Source organism: Polypterus senegalus, chromosome 15 (assembly GCF_016835505.1).
Source record: "Polypterus senegalus isolate Bchr_013 chromosome 15, ASM1683550v1, whole genome shotgun sequence".
Classification (NCBI taxonomy): Eukaryota; Metazoa; Chordata; class Cladistia; order Polypteriformes; family Polypteridae; genus Polypterus; species Polypterus senegalus.
In genome coordinates this window covers 123,682,887-123,708,966 of record NC_053168.1, presented here as the reverse complement: position 1 = coordinate 123,708,966, position 26,080 = coordinate 123,682,887, and the positions used below count along the sequence as shown (strand labels likewise).

General features: G+C 40.6%; 1 protein-coding gene across 1 annotated transcript in view; it reads right to left on the bottom strand.

Annotated features, from left to right (window-relative positions):
- Positions 1-302: 302 nt before the first annotated feature.
- The window catches only part of LOC120515639 (sodium/hydrogen exchanger 3-like), a 36,538-nt gene continuing 10,760 nt past the window's right edge, over positions 303-26,080 (bottom strand). The window contains exons 5-15 of the mRNA XM_039736787.1: positions 24,337-24,557; positions 19,690-19,892; positions 17,798-17,887; positions 16,998-17,068; positions 16,393-16,522; positions 14,093-14,208; positions 13,877-14,009; positions 10,182-10,361; positions 9,474-9,546; positions 5,861-5,974; positions 303-1,037 (exon numbers count right to left, since the gene is read on the bottom strand). Coding sequence (XP_039592721.1) covers positions 787-1,037; positions 5,861-5,974; positions 9,474-9,546; positions 10,182-10,361; positions 13,877-14,009; positions 14,093-14,208; positions 16,393-16,522; positions 16,998-17,068; positions 17,798-17,887; positions 19,690-19,892; positions 24,337-24,557 — 1,582 coding nt within the window. The 3' untranslated portion in view covers positions 303-786. The remainder of the gene's footprint in view (positions 1,038-5,860; positions 5,975-9,473; positions 9,547-10,181; positions 10,362-13,876; positions 14,010-14,092; positions 14,209-16,392; positions 16,523-16,997; positions 17,069-17,797; positions 17,888-19,689; positions 19,893-24,336; positions 24,558-26,080) is intronic.

Genomic DNA, 26,080 nt, shown 5'->3' with positions numbered 1-26,080 from the left:
ACAATTTCTCCCCTAGTACAACAGATGGCAGTGCTCCTCTGGCATGGACTCAATATGTACACCCGCAGGGATCCATGGAATTCAGAGGGACAACAACCCTATCAGGTGTCTTGGGTGCTGCAAGATGGCACTGCCGGGAGAAGAACCCCCTGTTTAGAGAAGGTTTCTGCATGACCCATCAGTGCTTCCAGAATTCAGTGCTATGGCACTGGCAGAACTCCTCAGTCCAGCATAAAAAGAGCCGCTTGACCTCATTCAGTTGAGTCAGAGTCGGGAGGCAGAAGGCGACCCTCACCTGGAGGACTGGATGGAGGGAGAAGAGCAGTGTGTTATCTATGGTTGTAAAAGTGGAAGTGTTCCTTTCTGAAGGGACTGCATTTAATAAATAAAAACATTTATTTGAACCCGGAACTGTATTGGGTGGATTGGTGTTGGGTAGTCTAGTGCTCGGTGGTGCCATTTTCTAGAGCTGGTTCAAGTACCGAAGTACGGAGAAAACACACTTTCATGCAGCTAGCAGTTTAGCCGTGTTGTGTCAACTTGTAAATAGCTGCAGCTCCGTCCATGAACTCGCATATGGCAGGTTAAAAGACGTCTTGGGCACAGACATGACTGTCACATCAGATATTTAAGGAGACAACCAGAATCCCAATACGGTTAAAGAAAAATGTATTTCCTTGTCAATAAGGAGTCTCTGCAAACTACAAAACAAAAAAAAGATAAATAGTTCCTATAAATAATTTCAGGGTCATCCCAACCCTGTGTGTTGAGCAAAGCATTCAAATATTATAAGTGGGTTCCTTCAGGCAGCGTCATCCTTGGATGTTCTGGGACGGGTCCATCAGCCATTTGGAAAGAGTCTACAGATCTGGTGCTCAGCCGCAGTGGCGTGAGGCGTCGGAAGTTATTCGGTGACCATGGTATCTGAACCCGCGCTCTCTGTGATGGCATAACGGTGTCTTCATTGGACAGCCATGGAGGAATTGCAGGCCGAACCATAAAATTCTCATCGAAGATGAATGTTGGGTTGTCGATGCCTAATGTAAGGGAACAGAAGAAGAAAAAAAGAAACATGGATCAGAGATTTCATACAGTAATTGGAAACGGAATCATAATTGAATCAAAAAAGCAATTTAAAACTCTCGTTTTCTAGCATGACTATTGAGGGATTATTGTGAAAATGGCTGAGGGTGCAAAGGTGAAGAAACTAATGATAATGAACGTAGCAGCGTTATCAACAAACTAAAAGGATAAAACTGTTAAAGTGACGAGGCGTTACTGAAGCTCTGCGTGCCATTAAAGCCGATGCTGTCCACACTTTTAGACAAGAGTCAGGCCCCTTCACACACCTCCCAGGGCAGGGGTACTTAACCTGAGGTCCATGGACCTCTAGGGGATCCATGGATGGGTTTCAGGGGGTCCGTGAGGGTCAGATAAAAATGAACATTTACTGTATATTCACTATACATACCCTTGTGAATCAGGGTTTTCAGCACTTGTTTTTATCAAGACGAAAAGTCAAAATTGATTGGATGTCAAAGATGATATGCATGTCACCTTGTCGAAGACCACTCCACAGTTTCATATTCTTATTCAAGGCAAATGAGAACAACTTTCTAATTGACATAAAGTAGATAACGAGAGAGTAGATGCAGTAGTACTGATGGTAGTCGAAAACGTAGTAGTAGCAGTAGATCTGTTTTCATTTATACAAGAGGACTGCATTTTATACAATCGGTTCTTGAAACCCGAAAAATCTATCATAAAATCAGATCCCGACTTACTCGCCCGTTCAAAAATGTGACACTTTTCTTTTTTTTTTACATCTTCCTGCTTCCTTCAATCTCGCATCAGTTTCTCAAAAGCATCAAATGTTGTTGCAGCAGCGCAGTTACCAGTTTCTTTTGCTATTTCAACGACGTTTAATTTAAAACCAGCTTCATATTTTCTTCTGATCGAACACTCCGTCATAGATAAGGGATGCTCTTACGATAAAGGTGTATGAGGGTGTGAGATACCAAAAAACACAAAAACAGGGCAAACGTTGCTTCGGAATAGTTCGGGTATTACCATGTGGTCACGTAGGCATGAGAGAGACAGAGAGAGGTTAGGAGCACACGCTGATACAGCGCATTGCCGCAAAGAAAAAAAAAACAGAGTGCTCCGTGGTTACTCTCTCAGGTGAGCGTTAGCATATCATAACCTCTTGGACCAATAGCATGAGTTTTCCGCATTCGACTTATACTACTGACATGATAAAATACTGGAAATTATACCGTATAATCAAACCCCGACTTATCCATGGTACGGTAAAAATAGAAAAAAAATATATATATATATATGTAATGAAATTTATTTAAGATTACTGTATATACACACGTATAAGTCGAGTCTTGAAACCAAAAAATCGATCATAAAATCAGACCCCGACTTATACGCCCGTTCAAAAATGCAACATTTAATTTTTATTTATTTTTTTTTAACATCTTCTTGCCTCCTTCAATCTCACATCAGTTTCACAGACGCATCGAATTTCTTTGCAGTAGTGCAGTTACCAATTTCTTTCACTACTTTAGTGACGTTTAATTTAAAGCCAGCTTCAAATTTTCTTTTGATCGAATGCTCCATCGTAGATAAGGGATGCTCTTACAATAAAGGTTTATGAGGGTGTGAGATACAAAAAACACAAACCAGTGCCAGCGTTGCTTCAGAATAGTTCGGGTATCATCGTGTGGTCACGTAGGCACAATAGAGAGACAGAAAGTTAGGGTTAGGAGCACACGCTGATACAGCGCATTGCCACACCCACATAGAAAACAAAGGCCGTGTGCTCCGTGGTTACTCTCTCAGGTGGGTGTTAGCATATCATAATCCCTTGTACCAACAGTTTGAGTTTTCCGAATTCGATTTATATGACTGACATTATAAAATACCAGAAATTATACTGTAAAATTAAGTCCCGACTTATCCACGGGAGAACTTATCCGCGAGTATATACGGTAATTTTAATAAAAGGCCATTACTTTTTACATAAAATGGGAGTGTTTTTTTCAGATTGTTTAAAGTGTAATAATAATTTCTGTATATCATATATGTACGAGACAATCAAATCTCGATAAATAAAGTGCATTACAGTGATCCCTCGCTATATCGCGCTTCGACTTTCGCGGCTTCACTCTATCGCGGATTTTAAATGTAAGCACATCTAAATATATATCATGGATTTTTCGCTGGTTCGTGGGTTTCTGCGGACAATGGGTCTTTTAATTTATGGTACAAGCTTCCTTAGTTTGATTGCCCAGTTGATTTCATACAAGGGACGCTATTGGCGGATGGCTTAGAAGCTGCCCAATCAGAGCATGTATTACATATGAACTAAAACTCCTCAATGATATAAGATATGCTTCCCGCGCGGTGCTTGTTTGCTTGTCTCTATCTTTCTCACTCTCTCTGCCTGGCGGAGGGGGTGTGAGCAGAGGGGCTGTTTGCACAGAGGACACGGACGCTCCTCTACAAAATGCCACTTTATCGCGGTGCTTCTGTATACTTAAAAGTACGTATTGATTTTTTGATTGTTTGCTTTTCTTAGCGAGCTCTCTCTCTGACATTATCTGCTCCTGACGGCGCTCTTTTGAAGATAAGATATAATAATGTTAACAGGGTGGCAGAGTTTATAAAATATTTAAAAATAACCATACAAACATATGGTTTCTACTTCGCGGATTTTCACCTATCGCGGGGGGGTCTGGAACGCAACCCCCGCGATCGAGGAGGGATTACTGTATATTCATTGCATGCAAAGTTGTGTTTATGTGAATATTTCTGGCGAACGGGGTCCACAGCTTTCATCAGATTCTTAAAGGGGTCCATGACTCAAAAAAGATTAAGAATCACTGTCTAGAGTTTCCATCACAGGCGCCTCCCTGACTTCAACATTCCCCAAGTTAGCCTCCAAGTTCCAGACCTTTTTAAAGTAACTAAGTTCCTATTGCGATAGTCAGGTCTGTCGGTCGGTCTGTCTGTCTGTCTGCCCGCATGGACTGATTTTTTTGAAACTGTCACACTTGTTTTTCAAAGGAGTGTGTCAGAACAGTTACATTTTCTCAAACAGATCAGACTGTGAAAAATTCTGAAATTTCAAAATCTCCCATTGAAAAACATCGGTGAATCTGTAAACAGAAAAAACGTTCTGTGCGACTTCAACTACAAATTAGTTTACCGTTTCAATTTTATCTTGAAGACAGTTACGCCGTCTGGTATAATTTGTATATTTTCCCTTTTACTTGTCAAACAGCCCTCTCAGATCCCCAATACGACGCCATGTAAAAGACACACATACGCACAAGCCACTCGTACAACTGCACCCCTCTGCTGCTGCTTTAGGTAAGTTAGTCATAAAGGTGCAAAACAAAGTCACTTCAACTGAAAGGAAGAGGGAAATCAATTATGAAGCATATATAAGACTGAATTGACTTAACTAATATATGCAGATTGTTACGTTGCAGTAACCAACATTATCAACCAGCAGCTAAACGATGTTTGAACTAATTAATGACACAAGAATGATGCAGCTGCCATAAGTGGCATAAAAATAGGACGGGTTTAGAATGGGGATGGCAGTTGATCTATGGGTAAAAGATCGAGACATTGGGCATGTGACGCATTCGTGAACACTTTCTATGGTGCATGAAGAGGCCAAATGTGCCACAAATAACAAGGATGGAGTAGAACTGTAGCTTGTGCCAGGCTGAGAGAGTTGCTTACCAGTAAAACACACAATGATTACGGTTTACCCGGGCTCAAAGAGCTGCTTTTGCTTCTGCGTATTTTCAGACTGGAATGAAAATCTTCAAGATCAGTGTGAACTTTGGTGTTCCCATTATACAAAAAAATGAGCTCCTTCCCAAATTCATGTGGGAAGTCATGTCATGTAATTTTCTAATAGACCAGCGTCACTGGGGTGCTGGAAGCCATCTCGGCTGGCATAGAGCACAAGGCAGGAACAAAACCCTAGACAGGGCGCCAGTCCATTGCAAGCCAAGATCTTACTTATTTATATACATTTAATGAATTACTGTGTTTTAACTAATAGTAATATCTGGATGAGTACCTTATCTCTTTTCATAGGGTAACATTGATACTGATTTTATGTCAGTATTGTTCATTTTATTTTCATAGATATATATTTTTTTGGTAATTATTGGGTATCCCTGCGATGAACTGGCAACCTGTCCAGGGTTTGTTCCCCACTGTGACCCTGTTTAGGCCAAAACGGGTTCGGAAATGACTGACTAATTAATGGCAAGTACTCTATTGGGTATATTTTTAAAAATGTTATGCTTAGGAAAATTAAACATCAGTTAGTCAGAGGCCCTCCACAACTAACACATGTCAATCGATGCCATTTTTACATTTTCACTTGAGTTGGAATCTCCTGTGTAAGAAAGCTGAGCCACCACAAGGCTACTTGGACTTCATGCTTAACTAAGCGTGTTTTTAATGGAGTGTGCTAACTTGTCATCGCTGTTATTTCTGAATATGACTCACTGTTGGGTGAAGTGACAAAAAATGTGAAATGCTCCAACTTTCATATCAATGAAGTTCCTGAGAGCTCCTAAATGTAAAGCCATGCATATTACTCTTATTAGTTCTTTAAAATAAAAGTGCTACAATTACTTTATTCCATATATATTTGGAAATACATTATAAACCTTAGAAGAAGTTGTGATTTTATTTTTATGTCAATAGCAGGTGTCCCCGAGGGTCCCTGAACTTAAACCAAGCTACATCTGTGCATTAATCCAGCCCTGGCCATCCCACCCAGGATGCAGAGGGAAACTTTTAAAATCGTCCTGTTTACCATTGTAGGTCTCAGCCAGTGCTTGCCTCGTGGCGGAGGCTATAAAACTGATGCCAATGTCCCGGTGAGCCACCTCGTGTTCATGTGCCTCTTCTATGTCTGAGTATTCAGGATCTGTTGGGTACAAAGGGACAAACATGGAAGCAAGTCAGTCGCTTTATCTATCAGCCTATGAACGTGCAGTGCACAGGTAATTGAATTCACTCCTTTCTCTGGGTTCCTATGTGGCATCTGCTTTGTTTATTTCTAGTTTAATAAGACAATTTCGGGTATAGTCCACTCATAAAAGTCATAAGGCAAACCAAGATTGATCAGTAATTACTAAACAGTGAATTCAAAAAGAAAAGAACTGCATTAAACACCACCTTATTCATTCCTGTGCAAAATACTTTATGATTGTGTTCTGTGTAAGGCTCATAATAACAAAAGACAAGTACGGGAGTTGTTATCAAGAATAGGAGCAGCACTGCGACAAGTGTAGTACTTTTTTGTAATTGTACTTCTAATTAGTTTTTTAAGTTTTATTTTTTACAATTTTTGGATTCCCCTGTTGTATATATATATATACATATATATATTGTGGCAGACGGCTGGGGGTCGTACCCAGCCGGGACGCCCAGGAGGACCGGAGAAGGACTTGCGCCTCCTCCAGACCACGACGGGGCGACCGCCCTGGTTGCACTGGGGACCACGGGTGCAGAGCTAGGAAGCTCAACCCTGTAGGGGACCGTGGTCACCGCCAGGGGGCGCCCCAGTGCCTGAAGAGCCCTGGACTTCAGCACTTCCGCCACACCAGGAAGTGCTGGAGGGAAGAAGACTGACGACACCCAGAGGGCTTCCGGGTGTGCAGCCGCCACTTCCGCCACACAGGGGAGTGTCTGTGGAGGAGTGTCGGGAAGCAGTTGTAGCCCATCCGGGATGGTATAAAAGGGGCCGCCTCCCTTCATTCGAAGACTGGAGTTGGGTGGAGGTGGACGGGAGTCTGGAGAAAGAGGAGTGGAGGCGGCCAGAAGGCAGGCACTAGACTGTGAGGCCTGGACTTTGGCGGATTTGTTCTGGAGGCACTGGGTTTGTGCACAAGTAACTGTAAATATTGTATATTAATAAATGTGTGTGTTGGGTGACAAACCTTTGTCCGTCTGTCTGTGTCCGGGCCACGTTCCACTATATATATATAGATAGATAGATAGATAGATTGATAGCCACTGTATACAATAAGGATAGATAGATAGAATATTAAAAAATCTTGGGGTGAGATGTGGCCATCTCGAAGAGACACTATGAAGTCCCGCGAGACTACTTGCACGTCACACCCTACTTACAAACAATTTCTCGGAGAGACTTTAACGTCCCATGAGACAAGGAAGTGAGACAAAAGGACAGCTGCTGTACAGGCTTTAAAATGATCATCACGCAGCGCGACACGCAGATCACACAGCACAGCACAAGCAGAAGCTGATCCGTCCAAATCTTCTTAGCGTGGGTTTGGTTAGGGTGTGTGCGAGCGACGCGAGTAGAGAGCAAAGCTCCCTAGTATATTAATATATAGGTAGTCATCGACTTACAACAGATGCATCTTATGACCATTCAATTCACGACCGTTACCACATCGTGTGGTGTGACGCATTCATCTCAGTCTCAGTTTATTAACTGCAGCAGTTTCAACTACGTCCAGTTACATTTGTCTTACAATGACAAGAAAAATGCAATTATTATTGACACAAAAATTAAAGCAATCAAGCAGTATGAGGGAGAAAAGAAAGTGAATGCAATCGCATTTCACCTTAATTTATCCCATTGTAACTGGTGTACGTCACACACACTGTACTGCTGTGCTTTGGCTTTGAATCTGATTAATGTCCGCAGCTCATGATTTGCCTCCTTCTGTGAACCGCCACGAAGGGGTAATAAAACCATGCAGAACTCTTTTATCTGTTACTAGGCTGACCCGCCTTTTAAGGCGACCGACTTTTAAGTTGACCACTTCTTAAGGCAATTCAATACGTAGATCAATTTGATATTTTATACAAACTCATTCATTTGGTTATATTGCATTTGAGCGGCATTACTTTAATACTCGTAGTTTGTGTTATTTTTGTGATGAAATTTAAACTTTTTTCTATATTGAAGTCGCCCTTTTGAACCCCCTGATATTTACTACGCGGTGAGGCATTTGTACTCCATCAACATTAATTATTTTCAGAGACATAACTTTGTCTATTTTTCCAGCGCATCGCGCACAAAAGCAAGGGAACGATGGGAGCACCAGAACTCTGCTCACATCATGTCGCTTCGTACCGCAAGCTGCAAGTAGTAAGTCTGTGATAAGCAGAATACCGCTACGCTTTTCCACTCACAGGATGGAAGGACAATCCCGACCGCTTTTATATAGTAAAAAAGAAGAAGAAGATAATCGCACAGTCTGGAGTAGAAAATCATCTTTTACCTGGAAAAACGAAACTACAAATCCCATCGTGCATTGCAAAATGTGTGAAACTCTGCACCTGCGTAGCACTCACGGGACGGAAGGACAATCCCGACCGCTTTTATATAGAAGGATGGTTTACTATTAAGGGCAGCATGGTGGCGCAGTGATAGCGCTGCTGCCTCACAGTTAGGAGACCCGGGTTCACTTCCCGCGTCTTCCCTGTGTGGAGTTTCCATGTTCTCCCCGTGTCTGCATGGATTTCCTCCCACAGTCCAAAGACATGCAGTTTAGGTGCATTGGCAATTCTGAATTGTGCGTTGTGTGTGTGTGTGCCCTGCAGTGGGCTGGCGCCCTGCCCAGGGTTTGTTTCCTGCCTTGCACCCTGTGTTGGCTGGGATTGGCTCCAGCAGACCCCTGTACTTAGGATGTTGGATAATGGATGGATGGTTTACTATTAAGAGGCTGAAATGTTATAAGAAAAACTGTAAGAGTGCTCAAACTTGGTACAACTCCTCATTTCACAATTAACACAGGGAGAGGCGAACAATGCTGATGTAAAAAAACACACATAAAGCATGGATTCGTGAAGCTGTTAAAGGTTCGGCATCCATGCAAGAAACAGTAATAATAAAATAAAAAAATAATATTCATATACTAGTCTGTCTTGTGTCCATATTTATGACCGGTCCATTGGAACCAAACACAGTCGTAAGTTGACACATTTACTGTATGTGTTTGTGTGTGTGTGTGTAGGCAGTTGCATAGGAATCATAATAAAATAATACATTTTAAATACAAACATAGCACTTAGATATATGAATGAACTTGAGAAGGTCCTGTGTGAGTTTTAAGCATTATTTTTTTACTAAATCAGCTAACAATAATAATAATAATGCAAAGAAAGTCACAAAATACCAGGAACCATCCAAAATTTAGATTTAGAAAGTGGCATCACCAACAAAATAATAAAATAATGTTAAATAAATTAAGAATCAAACAAAGTACATGTGTACATAAAGTTATAACTGAGAAATCGAAGTTTCCAAACCACGATTAGAACATTAGCTTTACACATTGAAAATTCAACATAACTGAATTGCGGACACAGAGAACCCCGAATCGCAAGAGTTTGTTGTGCCATTTTGCTTCAGCTGATCTAACTGATCTGATAACATTGCACGTCACCTTTATCGCTGTGGAGCACGTTCTGCAGAAATCTGGGGGTCAGGGGTTTCCCATTTGGTATTAAGTCCGTACTCTTCTGTAAAATAAAAGGAAATGATGTAAGCTCGACCCGAGTTCTATCTTATCCATGAGGTTACTAACAGGGTGTGCTCGTCAACATCACATTTTCAGCAATTATTTGATCATCTTCCAATCCTGACAGATCTTCCCCACCCTAAAAGGTTTCAAGTGTTGTTTCAAAAGAAAAGTAAGAAATGCACAACATCTGAGAGAGACACAGAGAGGTATACTTAGCTACCGAGATCCACGTGAGAAAAATGGGCTTTTATTCCAGCTTTACCCATGAGACACCAAAACACCATTGGATTGCACGTGTTGAGAAATGTGCAGCAGGTTCAAGCAACAAGAATGAGGAGAAATCTCACTAATTGCATTCTACATGTACTTCCAGGAATGCTAGCAAGAACATTTTTGTGAAGTGACCAGAAGAAAAGATGTAGTCAAAGACAAAAATAAAGCTTGGAACCCGGAAATCAGAAGAAAAGTAACCAAAACCAAAACAAGAGGCAAAAAAACAGACAAGAACTGAAGCCAGAGATATAAAGTCAAGGTTTTAGTTTAGTTTAGTTTTGGAATCCATCAACTGGGATAAGGGAGCATTCTTCTTAAGGCCATTTTTAGCATATTTTATTATACAAGCCCTCTTACCTTTCTGGGCGTGCAATCCTTTTTATAATTTTTAATAGACTTCTTGCTGTAGTTAACTCCAAGCTTGGTTGATTTAAAGGACTCCAGGCGCTTCTTCATCGTCCTCCTGAATATTTCTTTCTCTTGCTCATCATCCTCTGTATTCGGAGTGATTGCATGTCTGCTGTACTTGTGTCTCGTCTGGAGTAGAAAAGTATGGGAGTTTGAGTGGGAAAACTCACACAATCATAAAAATGGCAGAAATTGTAAATCTTCATTTGGTGGGTGTCTAAACACAGATTCACTACGGCACAGGGAGCCAACACGACCAAAAGAGAAGTAACGTGTGGAGAGGCATGTACGCAATACCCGGGACATTAAGCTAAACTATTGCAGAGCAATTTGAATGTTTCTACCTCAGTTAATCTTCCCACGTGTAATGTCAAAAACGTCTTAGGGGGCAGAGGGCTGTATTGCACTCTGGTGGATCCAGACCCTATTATGCAATTGTGCCCATATTTCCATCCATCCATCCATTTTCCAACCCGCTGAATCCGAATACAGGGTCACGGGGGTCTGCTGGAGCCAATCCCAGCCAACACAGGGCACAAGGTAGGAACCAATCCTGGGCAGGGTGCCAACCCACCACAGTGTGCCCATATTTTATTTATTTATTTTAGTTTTATTAATTTTATTGTAATCGTTCCATACAAATAGATCAATTTTTACAAAGTAAATAAGATTGAAAACAAGTCACCCCTGTGAGAGAGCAAGGCCAACGGGGTAAAACTTAAGGCTTATAAACATACTAAAGTTGATGAGTTTAATAGGGCAATAGAGATGGATGGAGAAGAAAAAGAAATGCAGAAATAATTGCTTCCTCGGTGCCTTAAGCGCTTATTCTAAAATATTATTGATTAGATCCTGCTAGGTTTTGAAAAAAATTTTGTACAGATCCTCTAACTTAACATTAGATTTTTTCCAATTTCAAATAGTATAAAACATCGGTTTCCCGCTGACTTAAAAGAGGAGAGTTAGGATTCTTCCAGTTTAGCAAAATAAGTCTGCGTGCCAAAAGTGTAGTGAAGGCAATCACAGTTTGTTTGTCCTTCTCCACTTTAAGCCCCCTCAATGAGCCCACCACACACAGCTGTTAATGGGTTAGGAGGGATTGTGACCCCAAGGCTGTCTGAAAGGTAATTAAAAATTTTGGTAAAGAATGATGTTAACTTGGTGCAGGCCCAGAACATGTGACCCAGTGAGGCTGGGGCTTGATTGCAGCGTTCGCAGGTTGGATCATGCCTTGGAAACATTTTGGAGAGTTTTAGTCGAGACAGATGTGCTCGATATATAATTTTGAGTTGAATAATTGTATGCTTTGCGCATATGGAGTTCGAGTGAAGTCTCTGCATTGCTACTTTCCACTCCTTTCCTGATATATTGGTAAATAGATCTTTTTCCCACTGTCCTCTTGGATCTTTGAAAGGGAGGGACTGTGTGCCCATATTTTTATATAAAACATAAAAGCAATTGGGGTACCTGATATTTCGTGGAAATATTAGATATTTTAGCCATTCCTTTTTGGTAACTTTGTCTTTCCTGAAGCACCCCCATGATCTCTCTTCTCCTCTCATGACCAGAAGCTGCTTCTGTATTTACAGTATTTACTAACACTTGAAGGATCCTGGAGACTCTGCTTACTCGTATGTGGATACCCTCCACATTAATGAATTTTTCTGCCGCCACCATTGTTAATAGATGCGTAAAATCAAGCATGTAGCCCCTGTGATCTCCAATGACAGACACTAGCAGTAGAATGGGTCATACTAAAGAGCTCAGTGACTTTAAATGTGGCAGTGTCATAGGACGCCACCATTGCCACAAGTCAGCATATGAAATACCTGCTCTGTTAGATGTACCCCAATCAACTGGAAGTGCTATTATTGTGAAGCAAAACTGTCTAGGAGCAACAACAGCTCAACCACATAAACTGACAGAGTAGGGCCATCAAGTGCACAGTTCATAAAGATCACTTATTGTGTGTTGCTTCTAATCTGCCTCTAGAAGCAAACATAAGCACAAAAACTGTGTGTCAGGAGCTTCATGAAATGGGTTTGCATGGTTGGCTAGTCGTACACATTCAGTAAGTGCAATGCTAAGCATCGGCTGAAGTGGTGTAAAGCTCACCACCATTGGACTCTGGAGAAGTGGAAACGTGTTCTCTGAAGTAATGATTCAAACTTCATCATCTGGCAATCTAATGGATAAACCTGGGACGGGTAGACGCCAGCAGAACGCTACCTTCAGTAGTGCGTACTGTAAAGTGTGGCGGAGGACAGAAAATGGTCTGGGTCTGTTTTTCAAGGTTTGGGCTAGGCTCCTTGGCTTCAATGGAGGGCACTACTAATACTACAGCAGATAATGACACTACCGACAATTGTGTGCTTCCAACATTGTGGCAACAGTTTGGGGAATCATAAGTTCCTTAAAAATATATTAAACCTGAAGTCTGACTTCAGAGCCCCCAAGTTTCAGAACCCCATAAGAGACATAATTAGCCAAAATTCATTGAGGATAAAGCATAAGAAAAATATGAAAAATGCTAGTCATAACGGTATAAAAGTTAATTTGTTTCAAACCTAGTTTTGTAAAACTTGACTTGCTTATATGGAATGTTATTTGATTTTAATAAATTCAATAAAATGTTAAAAAAAATGTATAAAAGTAATCAACATGATTCATGCAAATGTTGAAGACTACTCCAAAATAGTGAGATGTGAAAAGTCGCGCAACATGTCAAATTGCATCCTGGGAAATCAATCAACGAGTTGCCTAAAGAGGCCTTATCCTTCAAGTCCCAAGGCAGAACGGAAAAGATTAGGCTGTAGAAAAAAGTACGGGGAGAACACTGCAAGATTCAAGGGCCACTCAGAAACAGGCCAATGGTGCAAGACACAAAGTAAATTTTGTACTCTAAAAATATGATTTAAATAATTGTATTGGGCCGGCGCCCTGCCCAGGGTTTGTTTAAAGCCTTGCACCCATTGTTTGCTGCGATTGGTTCTAGAAGACCCCAGTGACCCTGTAGTTAGGATATAGTGGGTTGGATAATGGATGGATGGATTGAGCTTATCACAGAAAATTGGAACAAATGTCATGATGATGACTAAGGATTATGTGAATTTCCCCTTGGGATTAATAAAGTATCTATCTATCTATCTATCTATCTATCTATCTATCTATCTATCTATCATATAGTGCTTTTCATTATCTATCTATCTATCTATCTATCTATCTATCTATCTATCTATCTATCTATCTATCTATCTATCTATCTATCTATCTATCTATCTATCTAAGGTGAGTTTGCCGTAAACATTAACAACATGTTAAATTACTGAGGTGAGTATTTAATTTTTGCACAACAGCACCATCTGCAGGGAGGCAGGGGAAGTACCCCATCTCTCCATAATATGGTGATGCCTCTGCTACTGAAGGGAAAATTTGAAGATAACTTCCATTTTATTAATCTGATTTTTCATCACATTTCATTGTACAAAATAAAAAAGGAATGACACCAAAAGGCATGCATTTCATTTTGTAGTCACTGGAGGTGATAAGATAATCACATTTCCTTCTCTTTTAATTTTTTTCATAAAAATTTGAGCAATTCTTGATTTCCAAGCTCCCACCCTCGTATGACAGACAATTCGTACCTGATGTCTAGGCTTGTACAGATATTGCTGCAGGACATGATGACTCAAAGTGTCCTCCTTGTCTCGAACGCTTTTTCGTTTTTGCTCAATGGCTTGCATATCCAGACAAACAGAACTTGGGTTACCCCGTCTGCTGAAATTATAAAAAGTGGAAAATCTAGCTGTTAAGAGTATAAATCCATAGCTGGAAAGTACTAGAATCCACAAAGTACGTACAGTAGAGCAGATACTGATGCATCCACAATCGATGGCCTCTGGCTGCTGAAATCCACATTTACAAGCTGGTCAGTGCTTCCAGACCTAATGAAGGCCAGCGATCCTCGCCGTTCACCCTGTTGTATAAAAGAAAAATTTGGGCGTGAGCATCAGCAGGATTAAGGCTCTAGGAAAAAAGTTACCTGAATATTCTATTTACCACTCTGATGCCGATCTTTCTGATCATAAAATAGGTCATTATGATAGCAATTAATGAGAAGATTTCATGATTAATTAAACAATTCTGGTATTTGACGGTTCCTCTAGAGTACCACTTTCTCTTGTAGGCTTTGGCTCAAACACTAATTAGCACGTTGTCATCTCATAACAGGTTTAAGTTTCAAGTTTGGTAATTTTATGTCCAGCCATTTTAGCTCTCGACCGTTCTCAAGAAACTGTGACACACACAGACACACACCCATCATCAAGATATTGATGTTTTCGGTATCAGAGGACCCTAAAACGTTGAGATCCGTCAAAAAATGGAGATCGAAAGTTTCGATGAATCTAAAGCTCCTCCCCCATAGACGATAGGTTATAGCGAGGGAGGGCGCAAAGCAAAAAGAGAGATAGAGTCAAGACCATGCCTGAACACAGCACAGCTATTAAACCTTGACACACAGCTGGTATAGCGCCGGCTCCACATCAGGAAGCATGGTGGCTATAAAACTTACAAAAGGAAGAAAAGCTCGTCTGTCTGATTTCTCACATTTTACATAAAATAACAGAATGGAACAACCGAATAAAGGGCAGGGACAGGCTTAAGTTTCGAGTTTGGTATTTTTAACGTCCAGCCGTTTTAGCTCTTGACCGTTCTCAAGAAACTGTGACACACACAGACACACACCCATCATCAAGATATCGATGTTTTCGGTATCGGGGACCCTAAAATGTCGAGATCTGTCGAAAACCGGAGATTGAAATTTTTGACAAATCAAAAGCTTTCACTCCTCCCCCATAGACAACAGGTTATTCTGTGCTTCAGTTTTCTGAATCTGCATTCTCCAAGTACCAACAGCAATGGATGTACACGTAAATACTCAATTACTCACAACACAAACACTGGAAATGAAATAAATATTTTGAATATAGGTTATCACACGCGTGCGAGTAGTAGGAAGCTGTATGGACCAAGTGAAGGGAAATCCACGCCAGGCCAGGGGGTGGCGGGGTGTGCTAAACCTTCTTCTGTTATCTCTACAGACCAGACACTGGAAAACCTGTCTGACTCGTCCCTGAAGACGTCACTTCCGGTTCCGGTGCCCAGAAGAATGTCACTTCCTTCCGGTCACGACATCAGGAGAATGTCTCTTCCGGTGTTGCCATTTAAAGCCGCCATCTTAACAGCCATTCAGCAGTTCTTGTTTGGACTCCATTGAACGCACATCAGTCTTGCTTTTTCAAACCCATTGCAGACAGGGATACTATACGGGTGGCTACCCCAAACCTTTTTAAGTGTGTCGAGTCTGATTATTTCACACGGTTCACACAGTATGAAGGAGAGTAAAACAACAAGTAAAATAATTGACTGAAGATATACAATTACAATTCTGAATTTATTGTTCACATTATGATTAACTATTGCAAAGTCTACTGTAGGGATGTGACAATACCAATACCGGTGAAATTTTACAATAAAATTGGCCTATCCTTTTATCATCTGCGGCCACCTGGGACAGATTAGCGGTACCAATTGTCTCGTGACAGCGTGTGGGACGATTTCTTACACCAGCATTTCTCAGCGTTTACGTATTTGCGACCCGAGTTTTCATAACAGTTTTAATCGCGCCCCCCCTAACGTTTTTTTGAGCCTACTAATACCAATTTGTTCTTTAATTAATGATATATCATAGATGCATATTTTATGATACCTACTTAACTTTTATCAACATTTATCTGACTCTATATTTATTTTTCTAGTATCAGAATGTAGTTTAAGTTAATTTGATTTGGTTTCAATAGATGTATTTTGTTTCATATTTTTGATTCTTGGTTTCTTTTTTTTCACATCTTTTTGTTACTTCGTGCCCCACAGTTTGAGAACCACTGTCTTACACTGGTTTTGTTATTTTGGTTGTGATCCTTTAGAAGGTACTGATACTTAATAAAAAATTCCTTTGCTTTAAGCCCCTGTGGTTACAGTAGATTTGTGTTACACGTCATCCTCTGTACTAGAACTATGCCATCACAGTAGCTGTAGAACGTTGGAAACATTGAAGGATCTCAACTACATGCTCCATATTATTCTTTGCACATCTTACCTCGGCTACATAGCTGATGGCGTCCTTTATATTCAGTTCATGAAAAACGTTCAGAATTTGGTCTCTTGATTTTTGAGCTGATCTTCGCATCAGTAGTTTGCTAAGGAATCTTCTTTCAAACTTGGCCCATCTGAATGAAGGATATTTAAAAGGAACATGTAAGAGAAAACGAAAGAGAAGAAAACAATATTGCTGACTAAACATAACTATTCTGTCTGAGGAAAAGAAAGAAGAGTCTGAATGAATTCATTCAAGGAAGTGCGCATGCAGTGATGAGAAAACGAAAGCGTCGGAGCTACAAACAAGCCAGGGTTGAAGTGCCAAATGTATGGCAGGAGCAGTTAGAGAGTTTGAAACAGACCAGGAGGTGAAACGAAACTCTCAAGTCTATAAGTCATTAGCCAGTGTAGTAGGAGAACTGGCATCCCGATCAGGAAGGAAGACAGTTTCCTACCCAGACGGGAGGCCAAAACAGAAGGAAAATACAACAAGAAAACACATTCATTAAGAAAAATAAGTCAATTATAATCATAATGTAATCATAAAACAATAATGTCTGTCAGAATATCCTGCCATGAGAACTCTAAGTGTGATGCGTGCCTTACTTGTCTCTCATGTAGTTGTGTCCTATTTGTCCGGAGATGTCTTCAATGGCAGACAGGACATGATCAAAGGCCTACAGGTGTAAAGTGACATGGTTAATTGAGACCAAACAGATTCACGTGTCACTTGATGATTCACGACAGGGCAATAAGTTACAGTAAGACAACATGACAAAGCCTTACAAAACACAATCAGCCAAAAGATTCATGGACAGAAGAACAAGGAAACAAGACCTTGAAGTAATTGAGATTGGAGGCAGTTGCCATTGCAGGTGACCTGCTAGATGACACAATACATGCCATTTTCTATCCCACTTAATCCAGACCTTGGGTGGGATGGAGCCTAACTCAGCTAGCACAGGACATAAGGCAGAAACAAACTCGGGTCAGGGTGCCAGTCCACTGGATGGCACACACACACACACACACTGCAAGGACAATTTAGCATCACCAATTCACCCAGCCTGTGTGTCTTTGGACACTGGGAGGAAACCAGAGCTCCCAGAAGAAACCCACAGGGAAAACATGTAAAAACCCCACAGGGAGAACTGGGGACACAAACCCTGACCTCCTTACTGCGAGGTAGCAGCGCTACCACCCAACACAATCCATATGGACCCCAATAGTTTAATTACATTTCTACATTCCCAGAGTAAGACCAGGAGAAGTATGAGAAATAAAAATAGACAATTCAATCCATCACACAAGATTAAGAAAAGAAAATGTGTGCGTACGCTTGTGACTGTGACGTCTCGTATCGGCTTAGTCCTCTCTAATTCAGACCTTGTAAAATGAAGGCTTACCCTGCCGTGGAGCTTCTCGTTCAGAAGGGGATCCCTGTGCTCACTCCTCTTTACTTTTAGCCAGGAGACTAGAGGCTTGATAGTCAGGCCCTAAAAAGCAGACAGTTTAATTATAAACAGTCAGTCATTACCCAACCTGCTATATCCTAACACAGGGTTACGGGGGTCCGCTGCAGCCAATCCCACCGCAGGACACACACACACCCACACACCAAGCACACACTAGGGACAATTTAGGATCGCCAATGCCCCTAACCTGCATGTCTTTGGACTGTGGGAGGAAACCCACGCAGACATGGGGAGAACAATTATTATTATTATTATTATTATTATTATTATTATTATTATTATTACTGTAAACAGAATAATGTAGGAGAATATTTAACTGGATCCTTATACTGTAACATTCAAGACAAATAGTAAAGCTAATATCCTGGACATTTTCTTGCCATTGCTCACATTTTCCAGACAATCTATGCAGCTTTAATTAAAAATTACAGTGGCCAAGAAAGTGCTGTGAATTAGGAGCTCCAAGCATTAAAAAGACCCAAACTACATAGCTCCAAACATTTCCAGTAAGGGCCACTAGAGGGGGATATCAGCATCAAACCCTGGCTAGTAATAAGGGCAAGCACTGAATCTTTATAAGGTGGAAGATTTATTCTTCACCAAAAAGTAAACTAAAACAACACAATTAGTATCTTTATGTCTGCCTCTGTGCCCGTCCAGTTGCAATTCTTCTGTCATTCCAAAAGATGGCACAACTCAAACATTTTAGGTAATAAAATATATTGTGTTTGTGATTTCAATAGAGGACACAATGACATTTCATATTAGCTAACTTAAAAGATTACAATATGCAAGTGGGGTCTGAGTTGCCTCAAAAGCATACATATTGTAATCTTTTAAGTTAGCTAATAAAATGTGTCATTTTGCTTGAATTATCATTAAATCCATAATGGCTAATACAAAACAACATACTAGAGTACAGAATATGGCACATCAACACTGCTTTTGTGAATCCTATACCTAATGGCATATACCAGTGACATATGCACTGCTTGTGTTGTTCCAACAGTTGGTGCATAATCAAAATTAACACTGTTATTATGAATCTCATTTCAAGTGCCATTTAACATAGAAACATAAGAAATTTGACAAATAAGAATAGACCATTCAGTCCATTAATCCCATTTGTTAAACTAATAGCCAAGCGATCCCAATAGAGACATATACATTGCATTTTTCATTCCAACAGATGGGGCATCCAAATCCCATACCCAATGGCATATCACAGAGACACATACACTGCAAACGATAACACTGAGGTCTACTTAGAGTTCAAAGACATCTTAGATGGGTAGCACAGCAAGTTCTAATCACAACGAAGCTCAGTGGAGCACAAAGACAAAATGGAATTGCCTGTTAGCAAAGGCTATCCGAGTAGAACAACATCTGCAGATACTTAATAAACAGTCAAAAAACAGAGCGAAGATCACAAAAGCAAAGACTCACAAATCTTGCAAAACAACAAAAGCACAAGAACTCAACACTCCCCTCACATTCAAAATGAACCACCAGGAGCTGTGGGAGACCCTCTAGATTTATAATGTGGAGAGCAGTCCCTGGCAGTAATTGGCAGGTGGGCCACCCACAGATCACATGGAATGTAACCCAGGCAGCTAACATAAATAAATAAAATCAGAAAGAATGCACGTAATCAAAAATATGTAACAATAACACAATTCATATCAATAAAAAAATCAAAATGAACATCACAGACATAAAACATGCATCTGATCCCCAGCCAGGGGAAAAACCCTGGCTGAGACATGACAGAAAGATTTTGTTACTGAACAACATTCTTTGTCCATTTCATGCCACATCCTTACCTGAAACACAACTGTGAAGTAAACAACAATAATGGTGGTGCTAACAAACAGGTTCCTTTCCTTGACTTTTTCCGGATCCAGCAATGCCACCAAAGCAAAGGCGACAGCTCCACGCAGACCACCATAGCTCATAACCACTTGATCAATTATTTCCAACTGAACCATTCGATAGCGATTTAATAGCCAGGTCTGGATTACAACACCTACAAGATTAAGGAAAAAGTGAGAGGAAAGTTGAAAAAAATGACAAAAAATAATTGGCAAACAATCGCAGTGTTTAAAGTGGAATGGCTGAAAGTGAGATTCTGAACTTTAATGACCCTTTGGCTCATAAGCAATATGACATTAAATGAATGGCACACCACCTAATTATAGATAGATAGATAGATAGATAGATAGACTTTTATTTTAGTATAGTTGGCAGGATAGATAGATAGATAGATAGATAGATAGATAGAAGAGCTCCTGGTATTACATTGCTTGTTGTGTAACTTTACCATCATGAGTAGTAGGGTGGGCCGCAAAGCAATGCACAGAGTTGAGGTTTGTAGATAGTTTGCTTAACTGTATAATTTCTAGCACTATTAATTAATTATTTTACTGCTTTTTATTAAATACTAGCTGTCCCTCACAGCTCCACCCGCGTAGCAGTGAAACAGGACAAACTTTAAAAATCAATTAAAAAAATGTAATCATTTGTATTGAGAAGGATTTACTGTATAGTGATAGCTTTTGTATCCGTTGGCCTCTTGATATATAATATTTTTGGTTTTGCTATCAGGGGTGAGAATGTAGCTGTGATCTCTTTGGCAAAAAATGTAAAAAGTTGGTAAGGTATCTCTGGCCAAGAGGAAGGTAAGTACACTCGAACATCAAACGTTGGCACTGTATATCTGATCGTGTTCAGAGTCCCCCGCGTGGGGAGTAAAGCACGTGGCCATGATATATATATTGTATATATATATACACTTATATATGTATCTATACTAATAAAAGGCAAAGCCCTCACTGACTCACTCACTCACTGACTCATCACTAATTCTCCAACTTCCCGTGTAGGTAGAAGGCTGAAATTTGGCAGGCTCATTCCTTACAGCTTACTTACAAAAGTTGGGCAGGTTTCATTTCAAAATTTTACGCATAATGGTCATAACTGGAACCTATTTATCTCCATATACTGTAATGGACGTTAGCCCGATGGCCGTGGGGGGCGGAGCTGCGTGTGACATCATCACGCCTCCCACGTAATCACGTGAACTGACTGTGACTGCAGTACCTAGAAAAGAAGGAAGAGCCCTGAAGAAAAACGATGAATACTTTATTCGCGAGATACAAGTTTAATGAGAAGACACGAGGTATAAACGAGACTTTGGATCACTTTGTAACGGAGTTAAACTTGCTGTAGCGAGAAACTTTTAAGTGCCGGGTCTTAGCTAACATTAAATAACGCCGTGGACATCGCAAGATCACACGAGACAGCACAGACACAGCTCAGAAGCTTTGATGCATGTACTCCGAGCGGCTCACGTGAACTGACTATGAGCGCAGTGCGCAGAGAAAGCAAGGCCTCTAAAGAGCGCGGAGAGTTTTGCTCACGTGAACGTGTACTGCACTGCAAAAATACTACAAAAGTTGGGCAGTCGGCGCGCATGCGTAGCTGTGCCGGCCTTTGAGACGCTGACTAAGCTTCTGCCTTAAGTGAAAGTAAACGTGTCTGCAAAAAGTGGCGTTTCCTTCACTGCAAAAATACAAAAGTCGGGCGGCCGGCATGCAAGCACACCTGCGTAGCTGTGCCGGCCTTTGAGACGCTGACTGCACTTCTGCCTTAAGTGAAACTAAATACTTTTAATTTTTTCCCCCTTCCCATGAGCTATAGCCCAGAGTAAACACGGGATCCCATTTCTAGACTGCGGCAAACTAATATTAAGGTGCTTCGCACTTTCTTTTACACGTATATGATTATGAGGTCGTCAGGTCGGATTATGAAGACACGCACAGGAGTGGAGGACCGACAGTGCCATCCCGGAGAAGTAAATGGCAGGGCCGTCTCTCCAGTCTACACGAGACCCACCGTGACGCTCATATCGTCAGCGAAGACCTCTCTCTACACTATATTGAAAAAAAAGGCAACTTTCCTTTCTTTACACCTTTTTTCCTTTTATCCCCAACCAAAGCCTTTCTCTCTTAACACTGCAGAGCACACAAAAATGATTTTCTTTTAATTGCTGATAATGCCGGTAAGGCACATTACCACACGCAGAAATTTGGACGTTCACATAGAAAATGTAATTTCGCCGTCGTGTAGCGCCTTTCAAAAGGGATCAACTACCAAAAGATGATCCATATACATTTTAGCTGCTGTTAGTACTACTTACCTGTTATGTTATACCGGCTTTAAAATGTACCTTACCCGAAACCACTCCACTGGTGCTCAGTGTATCTTTATGTTTTACTGTTTAATAGCTTATAGACTACATTTTATATTTTTCCCTTGCACTCAATGAGCGAGGCCAATGGGTGATCAGTTATATATAGCGTAATGAGAGAAGTCGCTAAATGTTCAATCAAATTATAGAAAAAACCCGATCTAAATTCGTTAAGTGGTTTTCTTGTGAAAAGAGGACAGACATACAGACAGTGCTTTATATATATATATATATATATAGATATAGATATAGATATAGATAGATATATATATAGATAGATATCCACCTGTTTTTAAACATATTTAATCCAAATCAAGGTAGTAGGAGGTAGGTATGTACTTTCAGCCTAGGCCAAGAGGGGGCACAGGTGCTAACTTTACCCACTTTTGTCCCCTCCATAGTACTGAGAAGATGCTCAGTGAGGGCAACTGGCTCCACCCCTTTTGATCCCACCACTGCATATCCCACAGGTCTCAGAGGGAGGCATCACCAGACAAGAGAACGCACCGCAGGACAGAGCTTGTTCCCTCCATGACTTTGCGAGGTTTTATTACCCAAGAAAGGTTCCTGAAGTAAGGACTCTGATTTTTTGTTTGTTCAGCACCATCAAGCACACGTTTTTGTCTGATCATGTTTTTTCAATCAAAATGGGAACGACCCGGCTAGCACCCCAATATTTCATCTTGTGGGCTTGCAGTTCCTTCTGATGACTGCAATAAATATATATTGTGATGGCGGACACTCCCAGGACATTAGATGGCGACTTCCCTGCAGCTTAGCGGTGCCCCGGATTCCCGCAGGGCACTATAGGAGATGGAGTTCAGCTTCAAAGCCCTGCTGGGTACCGTGGGTGCCGCAAGGTGATGATGCAGGGAGACAAGGGGATTTTTGTTTCCCATATAGCCCAGAAGAACTCCCAAGTCATGGGGACAGAAGGACAGAAGTACTTCCGGGCTGAAGAAAATACAAGTCTCCATCTTGCCCGGAAGTGCTGATGAATCACATGGAAAGGACAGAAGCACTTCCGGGTCAAGGACTATATAAAGGACTAGTGGAGACCCAGTATGAGAGCCGGACTTGGGAGGGAGTGTGACGGAGCTGCTGAGACGAGAAAAGGAGAGAATTATTGTATTGTTTATTGTATGCTTGGTGGATGTGGTGCTTTGGAGGCACTATTGATAAAAATCTTCTTAGTGCTTTTAAACTTGTGTCCAGAGGCATCTGTCTGTTGGGTTTCACAGGCAAACAGCGCCCTCTAACGTCCACTATATATATATATATATATATATATATATATATATATATATATATATATATATAGAAGAGGAATAGAATAGAATTCTTTATTGTCATTATGCATACACATACCAAAATGTTTGTTGGTAGGATTCGGCTTCAAGGCAGAATACTCAAAATACACAATACACTATAAATAATAAAATAAATATAATAAGTATAAAAGACAGCAGCAATGAAACATCAGGTCCAGACTTTTCCTGAGGTAGTAAGCCTGCAGAGACCAGTGATCTGTGTGCATCGGTCTGCAGGGGAGGAATACGAGTGTGTGTGTTTGATTACGAGGGAAACTGCATGTGCACATCTACAGGGGGCAGGTATGGGGTAGATGTAGATGTATGTGTGTGTGTGTGTGCGCGTGTGTATCAGCAGGGGCAGATGGACTTCACAGCTCTGGGGAAAAAGCTGTCTTTCAGTCTGCTGGTATGTGTTTTTATGTTTCTGTACTGCTTTCCCGAAGGCCAAAGTCAGAAATGCAAGTTAATTCTTAACTAAGAACAATTAAAAAAAAAAAAACAATAGCTCAAAAAAATGTAGCTCAATATAAAGAATTGATCTGAGAAAAGAGTAGTAAGCAGATGAACTGTTGATGTTCTCCTTGTCGCTGGCAAAGGCTTCTAATTTAAACCTAATTATTGACTTTTTTTTATAATGGAACAGCCTGTTCCATAAATAGGAATTTCTTTTGAGGTTTATAGCAGTCTTTTCTTATTTATTGTGTTACTCAATACATCTTGACCTCTGATGGAACGTGTTGAGGATGCAACCAAAAAATGTTCAGTGACTTCTTGCATTCTAAGATGGTGATGTTCTTTAAAAAGAGTGTTGGTTAGTATTGGCTGCAATGTAACAATTCTTCACTCTGTTCACATTAATTTAAAATGAACTATCACTGTAGAATTTTTTTCTTCTTCAACCCTCTTACCTATCACCCTGTACACTGAAATAAAGACCAGGGTCAGCAGAATGAAGGCTGTGTTCCATGTCCAGATATTGGGGTCAACTGCAGAAATGCCAAGAAACATGAAGACGATGGTCTCGGAGCCACTAGCCAGCATCTTCATGGTGTACCTCACCGTGGTGACTGACTGCTCATTGATGTTGGCATTGACATACTTCTGACAACAGACGCCAGTAAAGGTGATGCTGAAAAAATGATTAAAAAAAAAAGAAAAATGAGGACGGTTCGCAACTTGTAGATTTTGCATCTGTAAGCACCTGTGCACAACACTGGGGTCTTTATTAGGTCAAAAGGAGAATCCAGTTTCAATTTTTGGGGGGATCTATGTGGAACATCACAGAAAAGTGAAGATTCTCGATGACAAGATGTACTCCTTCTCTTCTTGAAATAGAACCACTGCTACCCTGACCTAAAACGCTCTTGTTTAATTAGGTGTATCTGTTAATATTATAGATATAAAGGTTTGTAACACAATTAGGTTCCATCACTTTTGGTTCTCATTTTAAATATACAAGCATGGCTTGAAGGAATTTTGTTTTGTTAAGTTCAACTTGATTGTATGTCATTTTTATCTTCTTCATTGTATAAGTTATGCTTGCCTGTGTGGAATGTTATGTTCTTCAAGTACAATTTAAAAACAAATAAAATGAATAAATAAATAAGCCTGAAAACTTAAACTTTCCTTTAAGTTTATTCACGTACAATCTTAAGGCAACCTTTTGGTCAGCCCTGGATTAACTATTAAGCAAAACAAGCATGTCCTTATGGCACCAACAGAAGCGGGGGCACCATAGAGGATAACCCTTAGGTTACGGGCGGAGTGGTGGTTATGAGGCTAAGGATCTGCACTGGTATCCGGAAGGTTGCTGGTTCAAATCCCCATCACTGCCAAAAGAAATCTCACTCTACTGGGCCCTTGAGCAAGACACATAACCTGTAATTTCTCCGGGGTGCTATACAATGGCTGACACTGTGCTCTGCGAAAACACTAACACAAGAAATTTTATAAGGCGAAATAAAGAACAAAAGCAAAAAAAGAAATAAAAATTAAGGCAGAGTGGTGGCTCTGAGGCTGGGGATCTGCACTGGCAGTCAGAAGGTTGCTGGTTCAAATCCCATAAATGCCAATAGGGACTTTGCTCTGTTGGGCCCTTGAGCAAGGCCCTTAACTAGCAATTGCTGAGCACTTTGAGTTGTGAGAAAAGCGCTATATACAGGTGCTGGTCATAAAATTAGAATATCATGACAAAGTTGATTTATTTCACTAATTCCATTCAAACAGTGAAACTTGTATATTAGATTCATTCATTACACACAGACTGATGTATTTCAAATGTTTATTTCTTTTAATCCTGATGATTATAACTGACAACTAATGAAAATCCCAAATTCAGTATCTTGGAAAATTAGAATATTGTGAACAGGTTCAATACTGAAGACACCTGGTGCCACACTCTAATCAGCTAATTAACTCAAAACACCTGCAAAAGCCTTTAAATGGTCTCTCAGTCGAGTTCTGTAGGCTACACAATCATGGAGAAGACTGCTGACTTGACAGTTGACCAAAAGACGACCATTGACAAGGAGGGCAAGACACAAAAGGTCATTGCTAAAGAGGCTGGCTGTTCACAGAGCTCTGTGTCCAAGCACATTAATAGAGAGGCGAAGGGAAGGACAAGATGTGCTAGAAAAAAGTGGACAAGCAATA